Here is a 15309-nt window from a genome sequence, read left to right as displayed (position 1 = left end):
AGACGATAACAATGTATTTCCCTCAATGTAATCCAATCAGACCCGAGAAGGAACATTTTCCCGATACTGTGTCCTGTTTATTGTAACAATCGTTCAATGAGATACATCAAAGTACAAATAGGACACACACACGCACATTCGATTCGTCTCAGAAATCAACTCTCGGATATGGAATTGCTGTTACATCCAAGTAGCAAGTTGGATTTGGAAGTTGCAAGACAGGGGAGATTTGTTCACTGGCGTGGGTCTAACTACAGTACAACATGATACAATGTAGGACGATCCCGACATGTTTCATGCTGCCAACACACACTTTGGATCTGCTCCAGATCTAAAACTTTGCCGGTTGAAAAGCTGATTCCAGGGAGCGTTCTTGACATATTTCTGACTGGAAGCTCATGAAATTCGTCTGCAGCCTCCAGTCGGAGACTTCCAGTTCTAGCCGTCACGATCCCGTGGACTTTCAGTTTTGACTCATCTCTAATCCGTCTCACAAAACAGTTCAAGGCGGGATTAAGGTGACTTTTCTTTACCGTCTCTCTGGGTTTTGTTTAGTCATTCACAAGCAGGGACAAGCCTGCTTTGCCAGTTTCAACGTTGCATGGTGATATTCCATTACTGTTGCAGTTTACTCTGATTAACTGGTAGTCAATACCTGGTGTGCATTAACGTACTATGTAACAAAGAAAATGAATTAAATAAAAATAAAAATAAAAAACACTTCTGTTGTTGTGTTCACAAACCAATTCTTTGCTTCAAGTTGCTTCTACGTAAAGAAACAAAAACAAAACAACACTATTTCCTGAGTATCCCCACACAGGGTCTCCTCCTCCCGAGCCTCCATCAACAAGTCTCCCCAGATGACCCTTCCTCACACCCAGTCCATCATTCTCTTTTCTTCAATAGAACATGAAATTCCAGATTACTTGCTAGTGAAAGTTTCATTGTACTTCCTTTGGTTACTGCAAAAGAAATGTGATGGCAAACGGAACGATTCTCCAATATACATTTATTGAGCAGATTAGGGAAAATTGCGTTTCAGAAAATGTGAACATCACAGTGATGACAAATTGTATGACAAATATTTGGCCAAAGTAAAATATGGTTCCATACATGTCTCTCTTTTTTTTTGTAGTTTTAAAAGCCCTCCTTTAGATGGGGTGATAAATTCTAACAAAATGTGTTGAAACGTTACCAAACTGTAGGGATGACTCATTCAGTGGCGTGGTCAGTATTTAGTCATGGCCCCCTGCTCCCACCTTTAGGAGCGCCACTGAATTCAGGACGTGTTTCTTGGTTAAACATAGTCAAATCCAACGAATTTTCTCCAGAAAATCTGCAGCAAAGTCTAGGAAATATTACGTCTTATTTCTGCTGAAGGAGAAATAAGATGCATTTCTGATTTACGTTTACAGGAAAAAAAAAATTGAGGTTCTTTGGGGTTATAACTATATTTGCTTCAATGTCCATTAATAATTACTTTTTTTTATTTTTTATTACTCCTTAGGTTGAATCTGTATATTTCCTTTTACCTCTTACTTGCTTCTGGCGTGATATTCTAGTCTATGAGGGGATACTGAAGCTTTGTTGGGACACTCTCTGTAAACCAAAGCCTTCACTTTTGCATTCAAACGATTAAAACGCCAGATGTTGTCATTCCTGGATACAGCGGGACGCAGCGGCTATGAGCCCACAACGACCTCGCCCCTCTCTCCACTTTTATCTACATATTTTTAACCGAGGTATGAACACTTGGAGAGGGGAAGTGACCTAAAACTGCTGCCCGGAGACGCTTTGAACACTTTACCAAATATGGCCACCGCGGGGCGTGGGATTCATACAGATGCGTTCACGGAAAACTTCTGCCTTGCGGCGGCGAGGACAACGAGCTGGAAGTCCCGAGTCTACTAGGTAAGCCAAGTCTCCCTTAAAGTCACGTGTTTGTTTCCCCCCTTCTCTCGTAAAGATGTCCTGGGGGGAAAATTTAACGAACGCTTTTGTTATTCTCTTTTTTGCTGGAGCAAGGGATGTTTACAGTGGAGATGGGCGCGGCGTGGTATGCAGGGTGGGGGGGAAACCTCTTATCACTAAAACACGCTCTCTTAGTCTGTAAACTGCTGTACGTGGGCGCAAATCTAATCCTGTAAAGGTGGCAACAAGTAGGGTTGTTTGTGGGGGGTTTCAGGTATTCGGTTTAACAAAAATAAATAAATAAATAAATAAAAATCTGACTCCTCCATTCTGGCGTTCCTTATGATCATATTTTGACTCTTCACAATTGTCAGTAGAGTCAAAATGAAACTGTGTATAAACTGGGTTGCTCTGGAAACCTAGAAATAGACCCCGAAGTTGGTTTCCTGTCACCCAGGCCACAGTCCTCACCGCCGCTGAATCAACCCACATCTCGGCTCGGAAACTTGGTGATGGTCTGTGGGTTGCAGTTTTCACATTAAACCCCAGGAACCCCAAAATACCGTGTGCGTGATAAAGAAATGAGGGCGCATAGAGCAAAACAAACCAAAACCTCGGTTCCTCTAATGACTCTAGAATAAATTAAATTTAGTATCGATTTGTTTTGTTCTGCTTCCTGAGGTAGTTGGGGGCCTTAACGGAGCAGCATCAACTTCCTGTGTGTTAGTGCTGCTACGTGACGACAGGAAGCAGAGCTGTAACTGTATTTTATGGCTGATGACGTTATTGACTTTCAGGCAAAAGCAGCAGAAATGGTTGCCAGGCATCTTAAGGGCCAGACCTTCTTCCTGAAGAGAAATAACAAGCACGTTTCGCTAGATAAGTTTTGGAAAAAAAAAAAAAAAAAAAAAATCTGGAAATTTTGAAATGGAAGAATTTACGGTAGATTAAACCATAAGCTGAAATTAAATTGGGAAAAAAATATTCCACTGCTTCATTTGCAAAAAAAAAAAAAAAAAATCATAGTAAAGTGGAACCCATTAAAAATATACACAATCAGATTTTTTGGGAATTTTACAAATATGGCCGAAAGTAGATTTAAAGAAAAAAAATATTCTTGTTTAAAAACATCAATGACTATTTAAAACTAGTTACGGTAATCTGGAATAAATCTATAGAATCTATAAATCTATTATCAGTATTTTTCCAAGTTTGGAAAAGAAAATGGCATTCATAGAAAAATATTTTGTACTTGCCCACTTGATTCCCTATTCCATTGTGTTACTGCATTGCTTAACTTTAAAAAAGAACCGACATTTAAGTACGTAATATCTGCAAAAGTTTTGACGTTAAGCTGCCTAGGAAGACAGTAACACATGATTTTTCCCCTATGCTGATTCAGTGGTGTATAGTGTCTTTTATGTCGGGTTTGCCAGGTCACAAATTAAGAGTTTCTTTTCTATCGGGATCATTGATTAAAATGCTTTTTGAGTTGCTCACAGAAAAATTACAAATAGATCTGATCACATTGAAAATCACAGTAGAAAATAGGGGACTACTTTACTGCATTTATGCGTAGAAATGCAGATAAATAAAGCTATTACATCATATATTGCTTTAAAAAATTGTTATATTGTATTTCTGTTAAACCTGGCCAGGATAATCCAGTTCAGGTATCAATATGCTAAAAGCTACAAGTGACTGATCCAAACCAGTCCAGATGACTTAACCTCTCTGCCCTCCCAAAGTTTTTTTATGATTTCTGAAATTTTAAGTTTGTTTTTTTTGTCTGAAATGTTCAGAATGTTTTAAAAACATTTAAAAATCCCAGAATGAAATGGAAAATGATGTCTAAATCCATGAGTCAAATGCGAGATAACATGAGATACAATCCAAACATCCGAATTCTTCGTTTGAACCAAAGCACAGTAAAGTGGAAGAGAATAATCACAGGGGAACTTAATGCATTGCACATAGTTTTGTGTGAAAATTGTTCCAATTCAATAATTATATGCAACAAACATTGGCCATAAAAGACAAAGAAAAATTGCTTCAGGTTCCTTGATCGAGATGTTAGCCTGAATCAAAAGAAAACCAATTAGATTAAAAGATTATCCATATATGTGTGTCATAGAACAAGCTGTTTGTAGGCTTTGATTTGCCGCTTATGGCAATGTTATTGAAGTTTAAGATGGGAAATTTCAACCTGCAAAAAAGTGACAATTTGATTTTAGGAACCGTTAATTTCTACGTCAAACACACTCAGATCTGAAATGAGAAAGTAAAGGTAATGTTTTTTGGAGAAATGCTGCTTCTTATTTGACAATTGATATGTTTGCCTCCTGTCAAAAAGGACACAAGAGGGTAGTAGAGTCAACCCTGTGAAACTTCACTGCTCTTACATTTTTTTTGTTTAATCTGAGGGACTTTCCAACACTTGGAAGCATTAGCAGCCAAACTTCAGCTTCCTGCATGAACGTGTTATATCACGAACAGGAAACCTTGCTGAGGTTTGCCTTCCAATGAGAAAACAAACATACTCACAGCCAGAGAAACAATGGAATGGTTTAAATCAAAGCTTACCCATATATTAGAATGACAAAGTCAAAGACCAAGCCTAAAACCAATCGATATCATGTGGTACGACCCAAAAGGGGCAAGTTGACATGTGGCGGTGAGGTCTCTGTAATTCAAACCAAAGCTTTCTGATTGCATGACGACTACACATCCCACTGCCTGGTGTTGTTCTATCACATATTACTAGTGAAATCTACCAAGGTTTATGGTTGTGCCAAAAAGGTTCAAGCTACTGTACTCTGGACACTTGTCGAAAACATCAACATAGTGACATTGGGTTTATCTTTAGGCTTTAAGAAAACCATGCAACCAAAGTTTGTTCTGATTTTATTTTTTCTGTATGCAGAGATTGACACATTCCAACAGAGGGAAAGTGCCCGACCGGAACCCGACACAGGATCCAGTTGAAAGTTGCGTTGCGATCCTAGACTCACATAGTCGATCCTGACTGCCATCCCACCATGCCGGTGACCTGGTTCCCAACATCCCAGCTGCTATGGGTGCGCATCGCTGCGGTGCTGTTCACCTGCACCGCTTTCAGCGTCGTAGCAAATGGAGGCAGGCTGCCCCACGGAGGTATGGCGGACTGGTGCATCTTCAGCTGGGCTTTCAGCTTCGCCTGTACCCTGCTGGTCCTGCTGGTGGAGCAGTGCAGCCTCCAGTCCCGAATCCCTGTCTCCTGGTCCAACTTCCCCATCACAGTCGCCTGCTACGCCTCCCTCCTCTGCCTCTCGGCCTCTATCATTTTCCCTGTGTTTTTTCTCAAGGGTCAGAATCTCTCCCAGGAAGTTCGCGATCATCGCATCGCGTCCACGGTCTTCTCCTGCCTGGCAACAGTTGCCTACATGGTGGAGGTGAGCCTGTCCAAGGCCAGGCCAGGAGAAGTGGCGGGTTACATGAAAACTGCTCCAGGTCTGATGAAGGTGTGCCAAACCTTCGTGGCCTGCATTATCTTCATCCTGGTCAGCGACCCCGTGTCCTATGACCACCACCCGGCCCTGAAGTGGTGCATGGCAGTGTACTGCATCTGCTTCATCCTCTCCATGGCCGTGGTGGTGCTGTGCGTGGGAGAGTGCACCGGCTGCCTCCCTGTACCTTTCTCCAAGTTCCTGTCGGCCTACGGGCTCTTGGCCGTCATCATGTACCTGACGGCCACCATCCTCTGGCCCATTTTTCAATTCGACAAGAAGTACAGCAGGTGGGGAGACCAGACAAAACTGATCGCCGTGGCCGTCCTCACCGGTCTCAACTTCCTGCTGTACCTCGCCGATCTGGCCTACAGCGCCAGATTGGTGTTCGTCAGCGTCTGAGCAGATCGGAGACATAGGACACACGCGTGAAGGGGAGGGACTGATGGTGAATTCATGACAGAAGGCAAACAAGTCTTCTAAATGTTAGATTGTTCTAAGAGAGTCCCAAATACATGTGCGTTTTGTTTGCATAATCACAATGCTGCCTTACAGTATTTTCTGTTTTGACGTGAAGTGGCTTTTTTAAAGATGTATTTTTATTGTGTCTGAAGCAAATATTACACAAACAAGAAACATTTAGTGTGGGTTTTTGTTCCACGGTGTAACCAAAAGGGATAAAAATAAATAAATAGAAATAAAGGGTCAACACACTGGAACACAAAGGAATACCAACAGCGTTTGGACAGTTAGCATAACCCAACATGCAGTGTTCGTCTGTCATTATTTTTGCTGCCTTTTATATTTAAATGTTTGTGATTTATGTTCGCTGATCAGAATAAAGTGTAATGTGATGAAATCTTTAACTAGTCTTGGGGCAGGTGCCCTTTTTTTTTTTTGTTTTGCTTGAAAGATGGTGGAAAGTGGGGCAGGGCTGCAGAAAACTCAAGGCTCTGGCAGGCGAAGTGCTGTTTGATATTTCCGGTTTGAAAGAGAGAACAGGAAAACCTCTTACAGAAGAAACACGTTTTTTTTTTAAATGAGTGTTTCGCTTGAAAGATGCCGGCTGATTTTTAAAAAAAATTTTTTTAATCTTCAAGCTCTTGCTGTAGTCATAAGCAAGCAAGACATCTTAAGTCGAGAAGCAGATCATTCATTGGATCGGTTCAACTGTGAGTAGTGATAATGGTGAGACTGCATTATGCGTGATGCAACAGTTCAGGAAGTGAAACCTTTGCCACTTGTCAGAATACATGAAGCTAATTCAAACACACTCTGCCTTGCCGGTCCTTCAGTCCTCAGCTTCTCTCGAAAAATGAATGGTAAGCCGCTATTTTCTGTAAAAATCTCTAGTGTTGTGACTGAATAGGCTTAAGTATCACATGTATAAGGAAAAACAGTGTTTGGTTTTTTGTGGCCAGTTGATTTTCTTCATTCTCAATCAGTTTCTTGAATATTTTATGACATTATTGACTGGCTCAGCAACCATGACGGTCATTGTTATTTTTAAGGAGTTTATTTCACTCAAGGAAGAATTGCTTGACTGGAGTTGGGCAGTGATCAGCTAAAGCAGGGGTGTTAAACTCCAGTCCTCAAGGGCCGCTGTCCTGCAGGTTTTAGATGTGCCACAGGTACAAAACACTGGAATGAAATGGCTTAACTACCTCCTCCTTGTGTAGATCAGTTCTCCAGAGCCTTAATGACCTAATTATTCTATTCAGATATAGTGCAGCAGAGGCACATCTAAAAGTTGCATGGCAGTGGCCCTCCAGGACTGGAGTTTGACACTTGTGACTAAAGGCTGTTCCTACTACAGCGTGGAAAGACTCTTAAAAGGAACGGGCAACAGGCCCGATGTTCGTTTTCAGGTCTGTCTTTCATCTGAAAAGGAAGAAATATTATGATACGGTTTCAGTTTTTCCTTATTTTGCAGATTTGTGGGTTTTTTTTTTTAAGTTTTCTTAAGCTCCCATTACGACATTGACATTGGAATGGACATATGGTTTTAATTTTTATTGGTGGGATGGGAATAACTTTCTCATTGATGACTCAGCCTGGGCCAAGCTTTATTTGTCGAGGAGATGACCTTGTGTTTGACTTCACATTTCACTCCTAGTACATAAACTAGATACAGTCCCAGTTTAGAAAAGGTACTTTCTTCAAATTCCCCTATTGAGCATTGCTAACACACACCAAGCAAAACTCTGTATCTCTGTAGGCTCTACATCACAGGTGTCAAACTCGAGGCCCGAGGGCCAAATCTGGCCCGCCGTAGCTTTTTATGTGGCCCCCTAGACTCCAAATCACATAACTAATTCGCTCCAGTTTTTCACAAATCTACAAAATTAACACAAAAGTCAACAAATCTCCACATTTTTCTCTGATTTCACTGCAAATTTACTTATATTTGGTCAAAAACATTGAGTAATAAAAAGTCACATTTAACATCATACCTCGGCACAAACATAAAACTTCCTATCAGACATTTCTAAATTGGCGCCACAAAATGTGCAATGTTGATTGCAAAAAAAAACCCAGTAAAACAATCACAAAATCCTGAAGGAACAGCTATTTATTGATATTTTAACATTTTAATTGGCTTTCTTTATGGATTGTTGCACAACCGGCCCTTTAAGAACATTCAGATTGGCACCCCTGCTGTAGATTAACAAAAACCCAAACTTTCTAAAGGAATTGGATTGGATGATGATGAATTAATGAATTTCTTCCATTACTTTCCCTCTTCATTCCAATGGAAACTGGGGTCTGCATGATGTCGCTTACAATTTTCATTAGGATAATTGTGTGTTTTTCTTTCTTTTTTTTAAGTGTTATGGTCTTTCAAGGAATCATACATACATGTAACATTGAAAGATAAAGACTCACTTTTTATACAGGAAGCAAAATACGATTAATCAACATTGCTCTCGTTTTGGTTGCAGCACCAATTAGAATGGTCCTCCTGGGAAAAACCGGATCTGGTAAAAGCAGCCTGGCCAACACAATATGCGGAGAGCAGCTGTTCACCACCAACCACACGATCAACTCTGAAACAAGCCACTGCAAAGCCATCACCAGGTCCGTCGGTGGGAGAAACCTCACGGTCATCGACACCCCGGGTTTCTTTGACACGGACCGGCCGGAGGAGGAGCTGGAGCCTGAGATAGTGAGGTGCCTCGCAGAGTGCGCTCCTGGGCCCCATGTGTTCCTCATTGTGCTCAAGGTGGAGAAATTCACAGAGCACGAGAAGGCCGTCATCGAGAAAATCTGCACGTGCTTCTCTGAGGACGCTCTTAAATACGCCGTGGTGGTGTTCACTCATGGCGACCAGCTGCCTGATGGGACGCGGATTGAGGAGTTTGTCGGGCGCAATAAGCTTGTGAGTGAACTGGTGAAGAAGTGTGGCGGCCGCTGCCACGTCCTGGACAACAAGTACTGGAACAATAAGCAACAGGAGGAATACAGGAGCAACCCGTTCCAGATGGAGAGGCTGCTTCAAACTATTGACACGTTGGTGATGGAAAACGAGGGCAAATGCTACACCAACGACCTGCTGCAGGCGGCCGAGGAAGAAATAAAAGAAGAGGAGGAGAACCTTCGACTGGTCTCAGGAAACCTGCCGGATGCAGAGATCAGAGAAAAGGCCAAGAGAAGGGTTGCTGATAAACTCTTGATCACATGTACGGGCCTTGGCGTTGGCGTTTTGTTAGGGGCGATTTTTGGTGTGGTGGTCATGGTTGGAGCAGTCCTTACTGTTTTACAGGAATCTTCGAAGCCAGTAAAGCTGAGGAACGCGGTGGGCAAAACAGCTGCAGCTTCAGCAGGGATGGCATTAGGGGTAGGAGGAACGGCACTAGGGGGCGGTGTGGTACCAGCAGCGACGTGTTTGAGCGTCACAGCAGCATTTGCTGCAACGGGAGCTGTTAAAGGTGCTTTAACTGGATACGACGTGGCTGAAGGAGCAGCGACTCCAAAGGAAGCTGCACAGAAAACAGCAGAGGCTGTGAAGAATGAGGCACAGGTTTGCTTAGATACGATTAACCACGGCTGGAACAAAGTTATAGAAACAAAATGTGAAAAGTCAGAGGAGGAGAAGTCATTACTTTGTGACAAACTTGACTGAGATCATCTTTACTGGCTGTGTGGATTATTCTGGTTAACATTTAAAGGATCTTTTGAAACTGGACAGGAGGGAAGATGTGTCATTTATTGAATCTAGCTATAAATTGTAAAACTAATCTGGTTAAAATAAAACATACATAGATGAAATTGTTAAGCCTCTTGTCATATTACTTTATTGTCCAGCCTTCATATATATCCATGTTTCCTGCGGTGATTTCAAATCTACATTTATTTATCCAGGTCAAAAAGTTCACAATTTTGATGGACAGATGGACATTTTGTGTAAGAAATAATCTAAATTAATTACTATAATTAAAAATATTGCCTGTGTGAGTATTGCAATTTACTCTGTCATCTATTGTGTACACTTAAGCTTACAATCATTTCTGGCTTTGTCACCCTCATTAATATTGATTAATGTGTTGATTATTTTGCTTCTGATCCAGTTCAGAACATCATAATTTGTGCAATGTGAGGAAATCAAAAGTAAGGAATCACATTAGAGTTGAGAGCATGGAAAGAAATGCTAAAAGAACAATTGCTGTACTCTAATAAAAACCTTTACAAGAATTGAAAGGCACAGATAGATCCACCTTCACACTGCAGTCAAACTGAAGGAAACTGTTCAGTTTTCTTGAATGAAATTACTTTGAAGGAAGATTTTGTCATTTCATTAGTAGAGATAAGTAGGAAGTGACATTAATGTTCCAGATGTGCATACAGTATGATTAACAATTTGATAGTTGTCATCTGTAAATTTCTAAATGACCACAAGAGGGAGTAACAGTATTAGCATTCAGTATTAACTGTGTGTGTTTCCAGTAATTTTAATTACATAATTTATTTTTTTTTTGCTGTACCACCCCAAACTTTTTCCTGGCCTGATTTGACCAGTCCTATGGACATTATATTATACACTGTTTCAATGACTTTGTTTTTCCAGGTTGGGTTTTTGTGTGTTTTTGGTACTAAAGAAAAAAAAAAAAACTTTAGCAACTCGACTCTCGAATATTTTCTCATGAAAGGTTAGTATTATCTATCAACGTACAAAACCTCTGACTAATCAGCAAAATAAATAAATACAATTCAAGGTGAATATCTGTGTATAACAGCTCAGTCTCAATGAAATATGCATTTAAAAAGTTCTCCCTTTATTAAGGTATGACTAAAGACAAGACAGTCTGAACAGAAAACAGATCTTTTATTATTAATTTGAACAGAAATACAGTTTTATCATAACATTAATGGTGATTAAATCTCAGGTAAATGTATGAACACACAAAGGTCTACAGTGCGGAAAATAAGTATACTGTATATGTAAATGATTTATAATTTCAGTGTACAAATGATAATTTTCAAGTCAAATATTATCAGAGTTATAATCTATTAAACTATTAAAACACACATGATATATTTTATGATCAAGTAATAGAAAGCTTGGGTTACCACTAGAAAGATGATTATTTTTAATGAGCAGAATTACAAGCATTGTTACAATTTCTAATTATTTCAGTTGTTGGATAATTAACTTGTAAACGACATGAAATCTTTTCAAGCAGCTTTAGAAAAGTGGACAGGAAAACTTTTTCTGAGAATTTTGTGATAATTTATGGGATCTTTATAGTTGACCAAGATCTACACTAGAATTTTATTTTATTTTGTTCTCATTGAAAAAGTAATTGATACTCTGCGCTGAACTTTTTGACTTGTTTTATGGCATCCTTTGCTGAAGAAAGCACAGATTCTGCCGTCTTCTCTGCTGCTTCCCATGGTGTTTCTGACTCCTCTGCAGCCTGATATCCTTCATGTGCTCCAACCGCTGCTCCAGCAGCTGCACCTACACCCAATACTACTGCTCCTGCTTTGATGAGTTCTGGTGTTGCAGTTCCAGCTGCAACACCAGATGTTTCTGCTGCTGCAGCTAATCCTGCTGCTCCGACTGCTCTTATTGCTTTGATGCCAGCAGCTCCAGCTGTTACTGCAGCTACTGTAGCAGTAGCACCACAAGTAGCTGCTACAGCAGCTACTTGTGGTGTAGTAGCAGTGTAGCTACTACACCACAAAATGCTCAAAATGAAAAATGAACACTCTGATACACTTCACTATTTCAGGTCTTAGTTTTTCTTCAGGTTTGTTTGTATCAAAGAATCCAGGTGTATCAATCAGAGTGGTTTCTATTCCATTTAGTGATTGAGTTTTTGCTTGACATGGACTTTTAACTGAGATGGACTTATGGCCAACGGTGAACTGGTCTTCTCCAAATATAATGTTTGCAACACTGCTTTTCCCAGATCCAGTTTGTCCAAGGATCACAATTCTTCTCATGTCGGGAGCTGGAAGAAAAAAAACATCACATTAAAATATTTTATTTATTATCAGTGACAGAAATAACAGCATTAAAGAAATGGTGTTTTTTGTAAAATAAATTACACTTCCCATCGATACAACGTCGTTATCATCACTGACAATAAAATGCAACATGTTACTAAAATCCAGCAGCACAATAAAGGTTGAAGAAGCAGTCCACATCGGACCAGGAGCTAGGATGACTATCTTTTGATTTCCAAAACATAAGACACTTGGCTCAGTGACTTCTTTTGGGCTAAAGTCAAGCACCTTGTTTGACTCTATTTGCTTCGTATGGAAAATCTGAAGCCTCAGCAATTGAGAAAAGCTTGCTACCAGGATGGTTCTTTTACATTTTTTCTAATCGCTAAGGTTTGCCAGCGACGTATGTAATGTGCCAGTTCAATGCTATGAAGTTTAATTTGCCTGCTCTGTAAACAAACATCCTCGACGGCAAAGACAGAAGTGTCAAGCCGAACAAGATGGCTGATAATTATAATTTGAAGGCGTGGCCGACGTGAACTGAACGGCTTCCTTCACCCACTCTGCTTCCACGGCTGAAACTACAGGCAGACAAAGATACTGAAGCAGCACAGAAAATTGATGTTATTTGTCACAACGTCTCTTTCTGTTTGCTGATTGACCTGGATGAAATGCAACCAGAGAGAATCCAAGTAAAGGGGAGACGCAGAGAAACCACAGCAAGTGTTAAGTGACCATTTATTGATTCAGTTCAATGACAAACATTTGAACATATATTTTAAAGTTTTAGTAAGGGGAGATCCAAAATACACTGCCTGGCCAAAAAAAAAGTCGCCACCAAAAAATGGTCACACTCTCTAATATTTTGTTGGACCGCCTTTAGCTTTGATTACAGCCCGCATTCGCTGTGGCATTGTTTCAATAAGCTTCTGCAGTGTCACAAGATTTATTTCCATCCAGTGTTGCATTAATCTTTCACCAAGATCTTGTATTGATGATGGGAGAGTCTGACCACTGCGCAAAGCCTTCTCCAGCACATCCCAAAGATTCTCAATGGGGTTAAGGTCTGGACTCTGTGGTGGCCAATCCATGTGTGAAAAAGATGTCTCATGATCCCTGAACCACTCTTTCACAATGTGAGCCCGATGAATCCTGGCATTGTCATCTTGGAATATGCCCGTTCCATTTGGGAAGACAAAATCCATTGATGGAATAACCTGGTCATTCAGTATATTCAGGTAGTCAGCTGACCTCATTCTTTGGGCACACAATGTTGCTGAACCTAGACCTGACCAACTGCAGCAACCCCAGATCATAGCACTGCCCCCACAGGCTTGTACAGTAGGCACTAGGCATGATGGGTGCATCACTTCACCTGCCTCTCTTCTTACCCTGATGCGCCCATCACTCTGGAACAGGGTAAATCTGGACTCATCAGACCACATGACCCTCTTCCATTCCTCCAGAGTCCAATCTTTATGCTCCCTAGGAAACTGAAGCCTTTTTTCTGGTTAGCCTTACTGATTAGAGGTTTTCTTACGGCTACACAGCTGTTCAATCCCAACCCCTTGAGTTCCCTTCGCATTGTGCGTGTGGAAATGCTTTTGCGTTCACAATTAAACATACTCCTGAGTTCTGCTGCTGTTTTTCTTCGATTTGATTTGACCAAACGTTTAAGTAATCGCCGATCACGATCATTCAGGATTTTTTTCCGACCACATTTCTTCCTGGAAGACGATGGTTCCCCACCATCCTTCCAGTTTTTAATGATGCGTTGGACAGTTCTTAACCCAATTCTAGTAGTTTCTGCAATCTCCTTAGATGTTTTCTCTGCTTGATGCATGCCAATGATTTGACCCTTCTTAAACAGACTAACGTCTTTTCCACGACCACAGGATGTGTCTTTTGCCATGGTAGTTTAAGAAATGAGGAGTTACTCATTGCATCAGCTGGGGTTAAATAACTTGTTGCCAGCTGAAAGATAATCGCCTATGCAGTACTTATCCAATAGGAGGCTTGTACCTATTTGCTTAGTTAAATCCAGGTGGCGACTTTTTTTTTGGCCAGGCAGTGTATATTGAATGTTTAGAATTGACCGACACAGCTGGGCGGAGTCTGACTCTGAATCTTTGACATACATGAGGTTTAATGTACATAACACTAAAATTTTGTTAATTGTTCCCATTTTCTAATTAAATTAGTTCAATTTAAAAGAAACAGATTGAGGAAGAGAAATGAGGAATGGTGGAGCAGGGAGGCAGGTAACTTGCAGGTAGGATCCACAGGAAGAAACAGTCAAAGTGATCCTTAGAAAATCCAGTGAGACAAACCTAGAGGTAGCAAACACAAGGACTATAAAGCTTCTGGTAAATGCACAAGAGACAAATCAAAAGTTTGTAACAGCTGAATACAAGAGGAGGCCAGAGAGACTACTGGTAAATGTTAATCATCCAGCACTGAATGGAGGCTCTGCTGCTCTTTTATTCCCAGCACTCTAACGAGGCTGATGAGCTCCACCTGTGCAGGCTGCCCAGGTTCTCCACCAAGATCTTCGCTGGAAAAGATGCATCACTCACAAACACAGGAACCCTGACACCACTGGCTCTAATGGTCCCGGCTCGACTCCGCTCGACTCGCTTTGTGAGCATTTCCACCGACCTTTTTTGAAGGCTGGTCCTGTTTTTCTAGGTGATTACTTCGGAGTAGGGTCAGCTCGGTGACGCAGGCTTAGCTCCTGTTCACTGGCTGGCAGTGGGCATGGTCAGACGTAGCAGCAAAGAGAGAATTGAAAAAAACGGCGCAAAACAAAAAAAGCAGTGAAACAATGAGACACCGGCTTTTCTTTGGATCGGATTTCAATATTCGATCTGCAGCTCAATGTGTCAAAGACCAAGGAGCTGGTGGTGGATCAGGAGGACCAGGATACCGGTGACCACTATTACCATCCAGGGGGTCAGTGTGGACATTGTGGAGAACTATAAATATCTGGGACTCCACACTGACAATAAACTGGACTGGGTTAAGAACACCGACGCCATGTACAGGAAGGGCCAACGTCACCTCTACTTTCTGAGGCGGCTGAGGTCCTTTGCTCAGAATGTTCTATGAATCTGTGGTTGCCAGTGCTGTGGTGATCTGTGGCTGCAGGCAGAAGGGGGAGAACATCAAGAGACTGATCCACAAGGCCAGTAATGTTGCTGGAGTGGAGCTGGAAATTGACAGTGGTGTCAGAAAGAAAGACCCTGTCCATGTTGACACAGGAGCACCTTTAGCTAGAGAATTATTACTATTCTATTCTATTCAAAATATCACTTTTGCATAATACTGAGCCTTCAAATGTCAAAAAGAAGAAGAAATAAATTAACTGTCATGTTTTTATTGCCTTTTTATGCTGATGTCTTTGCAGGTGGTGTTGAAGTTTTGTGGTGGTTCTACATGTCAACACATCATCAGGTGGTTTAAG

At 41.1% G+C, this 15309-nt stretch overlaps 2 protein-coding genes across 2 annotated transcripts; both read left to right on the top strand.

The window, feature by feature from the left end:
* The first annotated feature begins 1730 nt into the window (after window positions 1–1730).
* LOC116732364 (myeloid-associated differentiation marker homolog) lies at window positions 1731–6255 on the top strand. Its single transcript, XM_032582477.1, has 2 exons — window positions 1731–1911; window positions 4835–6255. The coding sequence occupies exon 2, from the start codon at window positions 4950–4952 to the stop codon at window positions 5796–5798; it is 849 nt and encodes a 282-aa protein (XP_032438368.1). The 5' UTR covers window positions 1731–1911; window positions 4835–4949; the 3' UTR covers window positions 5799–6255.
* A 109-nt stretch (window positions 6256–6364) lies between these two features.
* LOC116732340 (GTPase IMAP family member 7-like) lies at window positions 6365–10088 on the top strand. The gene is made up of 2 exons (XM_032582437.1): window positions 6365–6718; window positions 8339–10088. Exons 1-2 carry the CDS (start codon window positions 6598–6600, stop codon window positions 9517–9519), a joined length of 1302 nt encoding a protein of 433 aa, XP_032438328.1. The 5' UTR covers window positions 6365–6597; the 3' UTR covers window positions 9520–10088.
* Window positions 10089–15309: the final 5221 nt, after the last annotated feature.

This window comes from Xiphophorus hellerii, chromosome 14 (assembly GCF_003331165.1).
Source record: "Xiphophorus hellerii strain 12219 chromosome 14, Xiphophorus_hellerii-4.1, whole genome shotgun sequence".
Lineage (NCBI taxonomy): Eukaryota > Metazoa > Chordata > Actinopteri > Cyprinodontiformes > Poeciliidae > Xiphophorus > Xiphophorus hellerii.
Note: the sequence above shows the minus strand (reverse complement) of the source record. Positions and strands in the feature narration are given on the sequence as shown.

Excerpts from the sequence above, each read along its gene's own strand:
- LOC116732364 (XM_032582477.1), top strand. The coding sequence starts at position 4,950 with ATGCCGGTGACCTGGTTCCCAACATCCCAGCTGCTATGGGTGCGCATC.
- LOC116732340 (XM_032582437.1), top strand. The coding sequence starts at position 6,598 with ATGCGTGATGCAACAGTTCAGGAAGTGAAACCTTTGCCACTTGTCAGA. Across the intron at positions 6,719-8,338 it reads CTTCTCTCGAAAAATGAATG|CACCAATTAGAATGGTCCTC; the intron begins GTAAGCCGCTAT and ends TTTTGGTTGCAG.